We start from the raw sequence: 12,544 nt of genomic DNA, 5'->3' as shown, positions 1-12,544 counted from the left end.
CATTGATTGTCAGACATATCTGTTTCGCACCCAATCAAATCAACATATGTGAATTTCACTACTGAGAATTATCGAATTAAAAAAAAAACGCTGCGTGAAAAGCAATGTTCCCATCGAAACTCCGTTCAGATTTCTTTATTCTCTTTTTTTTCGTCTTTACGTCACTCTACAGCAAGACTTATGGTGCACTCGACATCTAATACTGACACATTGTAAACAACGAATCGCTTTCTTCTGAATCGCTTGAACGTAAATATTTTCTTAAAGTGCGCTCTAATTCTATTTCTATTCTGTCGTATAACGTATTGTTTTACACTTTAATTATAAGCTTACATATGTATTATCTATAGTTGCACGATTAGAATTACATAGATTTCTTCACGCGTATTATATAGGGGTTATTCAAATTGTAATGAAATTATAAAAATTCTGGTTGAACAAACGGAAACAGAATGTTGCCAAGCTATTCTGTGTGTGAGAATTTTTTTAAACATTATATGTTGCAATATTCTCTCTAATTGACGAATTGATGGCAACATATTTTGAATAACCTAATGATATATAACATTACAAAGTAAATGCAGTTTTAAATATGTGCCTTTTATATTTATTTTTTTTCTGTAAATGCGTGTATCGTTCACTTAAATGTTATTAATCCGTTAATAAGACCTATTTTAATCGAGTGCACTAGGATGATCTGCACATTAATGTATCAACAACCTATGCATTCGTTTTTCTCCGATTAGCATGTTTCTAAAAATTGTTAAACAAACGAGCCATGTAACCCGCAAAAATTTAACGTGTGCCAATTCTCGGTAGAGATCTTTGATGCGATCCAGAATCATTCATTCATATGTGATAGAATATAATTTTTCACCTTTATGAATCGGCGAAATTACGAGAGAAATATATAATTGATATGTAATTATCGAATAGTTAAATTCTATAATAGTCGGCCTAATTTTTCATGTTTGGAAAAATATTATTGTTTCTTGTATGCATGAGACATGTAGCCTAATCGGAGTAATTTTTCTTAATTAACTTCGAGAATCGTGTAATCGCATAATAAAATATTAGAGACAATCTTGTTGGAAACGAGAAAGATCAATGTGCTTTCTATCGTTTCAGTCAATTGTTGACAAAAGGTGCGGCAAACTTGAACGATAAACGATTCGCATAAATCACGAGAGAAATCGTTCGCGCGAGAAAGATAGCCACTCGTACTACTATGCTATCGGTGCAAGTTATAGGCTACAGGTGGTCGTTGACATTTTCCGATGAACCTGTTATACACGTCCGTTAGATTAGTTTTCACCGTTTCTGCTGTTATTCGGAAAGATTTGAACGATTAATGCCTTTTGTCAACAAACGTGTAGTTCCTGCTCTTTTGCAATCTTATTATTCAGATCTTATTATGCAGCTCTTATTATTCGTAATAAGGTTGACACGTGTTTTATAAGTTACAATATTTTATTTCACGATTAACAGAAAGATCGAAGAATATTGTATTGATATAATTGCCTAGAGAATCATTCATCACTGTCATCATTATGTCTTTCTCATCGTGGACCAAAAAATCAGAAAAAAGTCATCTGATAACAGATCCAACGTTACGCAACCTTCTGATTCCAGATCGCAAGAGGAGTCCGCATACGCTGGCTACCATCTCGCCTACGAAGTCAAAAAGCTCATGTACGCTTCTGTTGTTAACGCTATCTTGTATTGTGACGTGATTATGCGACTGCTTTATCCTACTACTAGTTAATAATGAACACTACTATTTAATAATGCTTCTCTCTCGTGCATGTTGTATTCTTAAGTGAAAATCTAGGACAAAATGTTTATTAAGCCTGAAAACGAGTAGCTCTCTTTTACGATAAAAGATCTACTAAGAATATTATACATTTCTATTTAGAATTTGAGTTTCAGTCATTACGACATAATCAAAAATTTGATACCAGTAGGAGTAGATCGTAGAACAATCAAACTTGTAGATATGCATTTTATGTATTTTGTGATACGGTAATTTTCTGTGTAAAAATTTTTAATATTTTTTTATCATCTCTATTATTTAAAAAAAAATATTTATTTTATTGTACTATCAAAAAAAATCAATTGCACAATTTTGCGTTTTTTTCCGAAGGTCATCGAAACTTAATTTTAATAGTTAATATAAAATATTAATCCGTTAAATTTGATGTGAATCGTAAATCGATATTTTTGCTTTAAAAATTTTATAATAACATAAGGTAAATTATTAGCAACAGCCAGCCTACCACAAGCGGACAGTATATTATGCTTGCTGTTAAATTATCCATCGCGAACATTACGTATTTGAAGTTGCGCGCCGTGTTGCAGTTACATGTCGTAGCGCAAAAAGTATAAAAGTCCACGAGTTTTACGAGGATACTCAATCTCGGAAAACATGTGCGACTGGCATTAAAAACACTCGTAAAATACGTGAGTGTCATATATGGGAATACGTGCAAAACTTTCGCATAACACGTTCAAGAAATAATGTTATATCGATCAGTGTTTCTTATACTCTAATAAGACTGATCGAATTAATTTCCAACGAACTATGCAATTTTCGTGGCAAGGTAAATTTAAATAGACTTCGATTTCGTAAGTCGCTTTAGCCACTTCATGATATTCGCTATTAAAGTGCAAAATTCTAAATTTTATAAAGGCAATTCTGCTTATTACTCATACACTGCATTTATATGCACGCAAGTAAGACAATGTAATATCTTCGAATATTCTTTTATATTTTTTTATATTTGCTTTAATCTATAATAATCTATTATCTTACTCATTTCGTTTTGAGATATAGAAAGTAACAACAACAGTTAGATGACATAAAATTATATGATGTATATGAAATGCATGCGGAAGTGTGGATTTACAATTTTTTTTATTTAACAAAAGATTTCGTAGGAATTTTAAATGCAATTTCTTTAAGATTTTTTCTCTCTCTGTATCGATATCTTCTATTATAGATTAGTATAAAACTATTGTTCCTTCATAATGCAATTGACAATGACAGTTTCACATCTGTAGTTTCATTCATATAATCGTAAAATGTGATTTTTTTCAGGCCAACGAGCAGAGCCTCGGCTGGCACGAACGTCAACAACAATGGTGGTCTTCAGGTCGGGATCGCTGATGATCAAGCGAAAGATTTCGATTTCGAGAAGACCGAGATGAAATACGACTCGACGGGGATGTTCCACTGGAGTCCCTCTCGCAACCTCGAAGACTGCATACTGGATCGTAATCAAGCGGCGATGACAGTCCTCAACGGACACGTCGTCGTCTGCCTGTTCGCCGATCCCGACTCGCCTCTCATCGGACTGAGAAACCTTGTCATGCCATTACGAGCTTCCAATTTTCATTACCACGAGCTTAAACATGTAGTGATAGTCGGATCGGTGGACTACATACGCCGCGAGTGGAAAATGTTACAGAATCTACCGAAGATATCGGTTCTAAATGTGAGAATCTGTTCTTGTTTACAAAACAGTTATTCCAGGCAGTAATGCAAATTTTTTTTATTATCGTGTAGTATAGAACATCTCTGACTTGCCTGGTTTTTTTGGGCATAAGTTCCTTATATTAATTAATTTTTTTTAATATAAAAGTTTAATCACATTATTAGTAATAATTTCTTGATCTATCTCTCGCAATATATACGAAATTAAATAATAAATTAAAAATTTATGTTAAAAAGGTAAATAAAAATTTTGATTTTGACGAACTATTTTAATTTTAATGGTTAAATATAATACAATATTAAATAATATCATAGGTTTTATCAATGTATCGAAGTGAGAAAAGCCAGCAAATTATATATATACTTCTGATTGAATAAACGCATGATCTGAGATATCTTGCATATTGTCGCTGTATTATACAGATAGAAGATATTTAAAAAATCGTTGTTAACTATTACAAGATTTTTATATCCAATATTATTAAATTAGCGAGAAAACTCGAAAAGCACAATGTTAATGCAAAATGATGATAATGAAAAATTATTTTCAAGGATGCGATGGAAATCTTTCTGTATTTTTTTTTTGCTTAAGAACCTTCAGTATTTTTCATTTGATTCGAATGATGTTTCACAGGGTTCGCCATTAAGTAGAGCCGATTTACGTGCCGTTAACGTGAATCTATGTGACATGTGTTGCATCCTGTCGGCAAAAGTGCCTAGCAATGATGACCCCACCCTCGCCGACAAGGAGGCCATTCTCGCGTCCCTCAATATCAAGGCTATGACTTTCGACGATACAATCGGCGTGCTTAGCCAAGGTACGCCTGAAGATTTATTAGCATGAAGATTATTAACATTTATGCGAAATTGGTGGAGAAATCTTTAAAACTATATTATATATTAAATAAAACGTGCAAATTATGTACAACAAACAATTTTATTGCAGTTGGCAGCCCGATCGTTTTGCAGCGGCGGGGATCCGTTTACGGAGCAAATGTGCCAATGATTACAGGTAATAAGAAAGATTCTAACAAATCTTTATATTTTTATATACTTGTTATTCTAATGTACGAAAATAAAAACTGTCAAATATCATCATATTTAATTGATTAAAAGAAAATTATATTTTTCATAGAAACAGTCATCATATCGAATCATTTTTCGCACAGACAAAAGTTTTATATTTTCATGACAAATATCTTGATATTAATATCAAAGCCATTGCTGATTGCCATTTTTCGCTGTTCTAGAACTTGTAAATGACAGCAACGTGCAGTTCCTTGACCAGGACGACGACGATGACCCGGACACGGAACTCTACCTCACACAACCGTTCGCCTGCGGCACTGCCTTTGCAGTCAGCGTATTAGATTCTCTCATGTCGACGGTCAGTGTTAAAAATTCATTGTTCCGACTATGTATAGCCATGAATCAATAATATGTATATTTTTCAAAACATGTTTCTCGCAATAATTTTCAACATTCTCTCTCTTCTTGAAGTACTATACGAACATAACATGGAAAACGTAGACTATACATATCTACAATTTTATCTACTTTTATAGACATATTTCAATCAAAATGCGCTGACTCTGATTCGGTCATTGATCACCGGTGGAGCTACACCCGAATTGGAGTTGATCCTGGCTGAAGGGGCAGGTTTAAGGGGAGGGTACAGGTTAGATATTGAAAATATATCTGTTGTCTATCTATTTTAATTTTTCGAAAGGAATCTTGACGCGATATACGTTATTTAATTTGCAGTACGGCAGATAGCCTGTCCAATAGAGATCGGTGTCGTGTTGGTCAGATCGCGTTGTACGACGGGCCATTGGCTCAGTATGGCGAGGGAGGCAAGTACGGTGACCTCTTTGTCTCAGCATTAAAGTCGTACGGAATGCTGTGCATTGGTCTGTACAGGTACAGGTACCGGACTTTTTTCTCTCTCTCGATGGTATTTATTGGATTACCCTTACGCACATTCTACATACATTGTATATATTACCGTTTGAGAACAGCGACTTCTCTAATTGCTGCCATTATTGTACCGCCGTTTATTATCTCTTACTATACTCACGTATACTTACTATGCGACTTGATTATGATTTACTTGCCGCACATTTTTTGCACTTTGCGTTTTTGCATCATGAAAACGAAAGTAATGAAGCAACGATTGTAAGTTGCCCTCATCCAAAAAATACCTATCATTTTTTACTATTCTCTCTTTCTATCTTTATGTCATCTCGTTGTTTATTTAGCGTTTAGTTATTCGTCACGTACGTCCACATCGTTTAATTTAGTTTAGCTTAATTTATACTCTCTCTTTAGTTTAGCTTAATACTTAGCTCGTCTTTGATTAGTTTAGTTATATACTTGGTGTATATATAGTTATAGCTCGTGTTGTCGTCGATGTATTCGCGTTATAGTCTTACTTGCTGACATATATTTGAATCTTCTAGGTTTCGAGACACTAGCTCGTCGTGCGACGCCTCTTCCAAACGATACGTGATCACAAATCCACCCGATGACTTCACATTATTACCCACGGATCAGGTACAATGTTTTAAATAATCAAATTATATCTCTTTCAAAATTTACAGCAAATTGTATTACTATTTAGTAACGCAAAAACATAAAAGTCCAATAATTTATATGTAATTGACACAATTTAATATATCACGTTAATTAAAAATACAGATAGAACAATCTGTAACAAGCAAAAAAATAAAATAAATAAATACAATCGTTTTATCGGTCTAATTTCAAATTGCCAGGTTTTCGTGCTGATGCAGTTCGATCCAGGTCTTGAATACAGACCGAGCAGAGGTGCCCGAGGCAAGGACGACTCCTCCTGATTGTTGCTGTGTAGCGCCCTCACCGACGGACCATATTCCTACATCTAATCATGCGTTAGAAATTATTGTGCCGCCCGTCGTCCCTGCAATCGTCTCGTCTTCGTCGAGGAACATCATTGTCGTATTGCGCATCATCAACGAGTTATTATCGGTCGCAAAAAACAGTGAATCGTATTCGTTTATTTTCTCGATTCATCAGTATGCACAACAACAATGCAAATATTATTTAAGCTTATTCGCCGATTCGATCATTTCTCAAGGATTTCGTTTTACTTTGTTTGCCGTGTAATGCGATTATATATATTTTTACTGAATTGTCGAATATCTCGGGAATTGATGCGCGAACTGATGGACAAAGACTCAGAAACCTAATGAACGAGTATTGTACTGAAGTGAGAGGACGAGTAGAATAGGATAAAGAAAATATGCGAGGAGAAGAAGACGCAAAGGGACAACGGAAAGTGGCATAATGTTATGCGGTCTGAGGGTAGCTACACGTCTCTCTTTCTTTATTTGAGCTAACATAAGAATAATCGTCTTCGCCCGAAGACAACGGCGTCAGGACTGAATCAAACATTTCGCAAAGCGTAACACTGTGTTATCAAGCTCCCATCGGCCCTCCACAACCGGGAACGAAGAAAGCGGACGGTGGGAGAGGGGAGGGGGATATAGCTTGAAGTTTAGCACATGGCTTAATCTCGACGAGCGCTGTGGAATTGCAATATCCTGTGCGCGGTGGAAACGGAAGAACACTTACCGTCATAGTATAATTCATCTTGGCACGTGTTAATGTATATAATACACTACCTAAGAGAACACCGTTGTTTAACGAGTGAGCTGTGAGAAGGCGATGAGGGGAGGCATAAGGGAAAGAGAGAGCGAAGTCCAGTGGAAGTGCAACGAACTGAATTCGTTCGTCCAACGTCTCATCTTGAGAGAGATTCCTCTCGTCGTCTTTTATAGACGGTGGCCGCATTCGACGTGAATCGAATGCCAGGGCAAACGTAATGCCGGACTACTACGCGCAATCCTTACCTCGTGTGTCTTGTTTTATGGCTAATGAAACAAAAAAATCTCAATCAGAAGCACTTTCTACAGGTTCTATATATATATGTATATATATATATACGTATATATATATATATAAATAATTATGATGAAGTACACCCTTTTCCACACAAATTTAAGTATGAAAATCGTCTATATCGGTATATATACATTATAGGTATATATGCACATATATATATATGTATACATAGACATTCTCTTTTTTATATATTTTTGTGAAACTCACGTGTGTGTACATACATACATACATACATATATATATGTATATGTGTGTACATGCATACATACATATATATGTATAAGATATGTGTATATATATATATATATATATATATATATATATATATATATATATGTATATATACATATAAACGTACATATATATGTATACATATATAAAAGAAAAATATACATATATGTAAGAAAAAATACACGAATACACTTATATACAAATACTCTATTTCTTCTCACATACACTCTCTCATACTTTGATCTTTTTCCCGCTGCGCATACCGATGTGTGCGCGTGAAAATGGACTCGTACACTGAAAACACGCACATGTAATTACATGCGTACGAGACAAGACATGTACATAACGACGCACGCGCGCGCGCGCGCGCAGTTACATATATACGATTTACAATTCGTTCCTCATACATGTATTTACACACATACACACACATTAGACATCTATACACACACACGTATAAATCGAGAATGAGATCGAAAAGGATCAACGCGCGCGCGAGTGCGGCGCAAACGGATATACATATGTACATGTACACGAGATTGTTCTTCAAAAAGCTGAGCAACACAGAAAAGCGGAAGAAACAGAAGAAGATTAAGGACGAGAAAAGAATCGTGACGACGATATAAATGCACGATACTGATGTCGGTCACGCCTATTTCGCGTTCGATCGTCACAGGATCGGAAATCCACAATCGACAGGATGCAAGCGGTAAAATAAAAAAAAATGAACAAAGATTACGAAGCAGACAGATTAAAAACTAGCTGTGGTAGTCGCTGCCGTGTTTCGTATTACGCATACACCTTGTATAATCGTCGTCATCGTCGTTGCCGCCGCCGCCGCCGCCGCCGCCGCCGCCGCTACTGCTGCTGCTGCTGCTGTTGCTGCTGCTGCTGCTGTTTGCAATATCCATGTGCACTGTTCACTGCCACTGCAGTTCGTGTTAATATCGTTGTACATAACTTTCTATGTATAGCTCGAGTGTGCGGCAAAAGAAAGAGCAAGGCGAGGCGCGCGAGCGGGCACGCACCCTGCGAAGTACAAAGGACACGTAGCGATGAAGAGATGCAGGACTCAACTGCATTGACAGTTCTGATTTAACTAAATTTCTGGCCAGCGAGTAGTTATTCTTCTATAAAGTGCAGACGAAAGAAAGAAACAAGATTAATAATTGAAAAATATCATGAAATATACGCTCACTTGAGAGAAATAGAAAAGAAATTTAGTTGATTCAGCGGGCCGTCAATGCAAGTAGCCCGAGGGATTATTCATGCAAGATCGTAAGTTCTCATGTTTTCCGAGACGTTTTGCGAGAAAAATATCGTAACAGAAATCTAGTTTCTATTCCCAGATTGCGCGAAGCTACAGTGCAAAATGCCTCATTATTAACACACGCCAAATATAGTTTTGCATCTGCTTATTATGCCACATCTTTATATTCGGATAGGAAGAAATGCAAATAATTTTTTTTTAGTAATTGGTTTATCTGACAGATGAACTTTTTATTCAATTCAGGCAATATATATACTTACACTTACATATATACCATTTAGTGAAAATTTGAATGGTGCAAAACTTTTTTTGAAGCGTATATATTTTCGTCAGAAACTAGAAAATTTTGAGTTGCAAAGCAAACGCTCTGTATTTCTCCAATTTGCAGCCTGTAAAACAGAAATACACGTTGGAATACAGGTAATCCATGAAAGGATTTTGAAGTTTTGACATGTTAACTGTACATTAGTGATGATGCAAATAATTGCTTTATTTAAAAAATATATAGAATTATATTTTAACATTCTCCTATAAAGATATTATAAATTTCACGCATTGTGGATTCTTAACACAATAAATATAATTAGTTATATTTCAAGCAAGTAGATACATTGAATATTTTTTCCTTTCTGAGGTTTTCAATTGTCAGGCAATTAAATATTTTTATAACTAAATCGATCGTGAGCGTTATATATGTTTATTTATCTATACAATTTCACAGCGTTAAAAATATTTAATATTTGTTTGGAATAGTGGGATTTTTGTGATTTGTGTGTTGAATCATGATGTTGAAGAACGATGATTACAAGACTATGTTTTCGATGCGATCTGATTTAGCCGAGAAGCTTGCGCGCTTCGCCGCGTTTCTCGCGGGCGGAACGGTATTCGCATAAATGGACATTGTATTTTCGCAACAATCGAATTCCGTGCGTCTTTCCTCGTCTTTCCTGTTGCTCTCAATCGCCCGTAATTTCATCAGTCTCGAGATAACGTGACTCGAACATTTAACGAAGAGAAAAAAATAAGAGAAGAGAGATTGCGAGAGGAGAGAAGAAAGTGGGGAACATGTCGATATGTGTAATTGCTTCTTACTCTGCATCCTTAACAAAACTTTGAAAATAGATGAAAAGAGATTTTGTTTTCTCATTTGTGAAAATTTAATGGAAGTAGTTATGAAAGATACCAAGTGCGTAATGTGTAGATGCATCTAAGATCTAAAAAGATAGGAATTAGTAGAGATATATTATTCATTATTAATTACATTATTGAATTACATTCGAATATTTTTAATGGCTTTGTTAAGCTTAGTTCTGAATACTAAACAAAATTTTGACAATTTTAATTTAAAAATCACAAACTCTTTTAAATAATTTTATAATAAGAAAAAAAATTATCAATTTAAAATTTGATTCAAAATTGATTGTTTAAGGAAATGTAATAATTTCTTAAAATTTTATTAAAATTATAGGAAAAAATAATTTTTAATTTTATTACGCGAAAATTCTGCCTTTTTTAAACGCATTCTATAAAGATATCGCGTTTGCTAATATCAAGTTTTGGAAATTCTTCATGAGTATAGTAATTGTCACGAATGCAGCATGAAGTTGAATCCTGAAATTCTTTATTTTGTCAAGCTCGTGTATTTTGATGAGAGAGAAGAAATCGTGAGAAAATGGAGTTGGCTGTGAGAAAGCCGCGTAATGCGAAAACCTCGATTGATGAACATGTCTCAGATGCGTGCGTATCGTTTTGTTCTCGAGAAATGCTTATTTATACATTTGTTTTCCTTTCTCCTTTTGCTATCTTCGAGTCTTCTTGCAAAGAAACGTTTATCGGCGAACTACGAGTGTGCAAATGAGTCCTTAAGCACTAGAGAAAGCTTTGAGAGAGAGCTTCGATGATTCTGTCTCGCATTGATGCGATTCTATACGAAAATAAAACAAATTCGTACGTTAGATTTTGTGGAAGTCGTTTATTATTAAGCGACAAAAAAAAAAAAAGAAATCTTGTCGGAGCCTTGTGTAAAGTTTTAGATGATTGGTCGAGATTTGCGTCGCGCGGGGCGAGTCAAACTAAAAAAATTTCGGCAGCTATTAATTCGTTCTTGATGTTTGAATAATTTACCACATTTTTTTGGTATATGTAAAGTTTACATCATTGATTATGGTAAATTTTTCGTGTTATTATATGTGATGATTCTTGTGATATTATTTTTAAAAAAGACGATTGTATATTTATCAGGTGTATTAAAATTTACAAAGAAATTTATGACTTGCCAATCGCGCGTCGCGAATCGCTCATGCACTCTCTTTAAGAATTAAATCGCGCACTGATTCAATCAATATCATCAACGTTGTCATATTCTCGTTGCGTCGCGTGGAGCAAATGTGACGCATTTGTGTGTATGTGAACGTGTGTATCTAAAAGAAGTATAATACTTCAGAGTATATATATAAATATATAAATATATATAATTATATATATATATAAATATAAGTAAGCCCATGAAAAATCGAACAAAGAACTCGAAGTGATTCGAGATATAAATATATATATGAGGATTTAAAAAATGTATAAAGAGAAGAGGGAATTAAGGCGCGCTGAGCGTATGCCACCTTCAATGCCTCATTGACCTCATCTAATGCTTTTTTATCTGTACATTTACAATTTGTGTACCAATGAGGAACGTTGTTTAATCATGTTGTTGATGTTATTGTTAAAGAATGAGATTCAATATTGTACATAACTATATATTCATTATAATTGATGATATAAATAATTATATACATAAAAGTAAAAAAGTCCCCCAGAGCCCCCTTATGCCTCGCGTTTCGATATGCGAATCCACGTCACTTTGTAATAAAAAGACAAGTACTTTACAAACCTGTGTTGAGCAGGATGAAGCTGTTGGCATAGAATTGTTTCGTAATATGTGATGAAAACAAAATTAAACGCCTCTTCAATTCATTTCGATAACGGTTGTTTCTCTTCGAGTCTGTTCGATATGCTGACAGGATTATCCGTACGCTCATGATTTATATTTGTACATATAGTTGATAGATACATAATTAATAGTACAATGCAACGACATTATAACAAAAGAGAAGATTATTTTTTCAGTTATCTTCGGCAGACGCGGCATATTGCCTCGTTATTGGAAGAGATTGCATATTAAATATTTAAAATGTTTAACGATATTGGATTAACATCAGAGAAAATTTTAATATATATTCTATATATCATTATTTCTAATATATGTATATTGTACATATCATTATTTCTCTTCTATTTGTTCTTCGAAAATATCGAAATTGGAATAGAAACTTCGATTTAAACACTATGAATTTTTTAATAATATTTTTAATATTATTTGTAATTTTTTAATCTATATAAAAAACTCATACTTTAAATTATAATGTTTTATATAGTTAGATGTTCAATACAGTTAGATGCAAATGATTAAATTAATTCATATTTTTATATTATTAATGACAAAGTTTGTAAATTCTTAACTCTTATTTTAAAATAAATTTTTATTTTAAAGCGATACATATTTAAATTGTTTTATTAAAATTTTCTATTAAGAAAATAATGCATTAACTTTTTTA

At 34.1% G+C, this 12,544-nt stretch overlaps 1 protein-coding gene across 50 annotated transcripts in view; it reads left to right on the top strand.

The window, feature by feature from the left end:
• Slo (calcium-activated potassium channel slo) overlaps window positions 1-12,485 on the top strand; it is a 103,026-nt gene extending 90,541 nt beyond the window's left edge. For 34 of the 50 annotated variants that reach the window (XM_083091457.1, XM_083091475.1, XM_083091459.1 and 31 more), the window contains 9 exons: window positions 1,633-1,692; window positions 3,098-3,494; window positions 4,128-4,311; window positions 4,440-4,505; window positions 4,744-4,880; window positions 5,059-5,171; window positions 5,258-5,419; window positions 5,953-6,046; window positions 6,268-12,485. In XM_083091457.1, the coding sequence (XP_082947583.1) occupies window positions 1,633-1,692; window positions 3,098-3,494; window positions 4,128-4,311; window positions 4,440-4,505; window positions 4,744-4,880; window positions 5,059-5,171; window positions 5,258-5,419; window positions 5,953-6,046; window positions 6,268-6,348 (1,294 nt within the window). In that variant the 3' untranslated portion in view covers window positions 6,349-12,485. The remainder of the gene's footprint in view (window positions 1-1,632; window positions 1,693-3,097; window positions 3,495-4,127; window positions 4,312-4,439; window positions 4,506-4,743; window positions 4,881-5,058; window positions 5,172-5,257; window positions 5,420-5,952; window positions 6,047-6,267) is intronic. The other 16 variants (XM_083091499.1, XM_083091493.1, XM_083091501.1 and 13 more) reach the window with 3 other exon arrangements.
• Window positions 12,486-12,544: the final 59 nt, after the last annotated feature.

Source organism: Camponotus vicinus, unplaced genomic scaffold (assembly GCF_025532165.1).
Source record: "Camponotus vicinus isolate PSW18456_S1 unplaced genomic scaffold, iyCamVici1.0 SCAF_2, whole genome shotgun sequence".
NCBI lineage: Eukaryota > Metazoa > Arthropoda > Insecta > Hymenoptera > Formicidae > Camponotus > Camponotus vicinus.
Note: the sequence above shows the minus strand (reverse complement) of the source record. Positions and strands in the feature narration are given on the sequence as shown.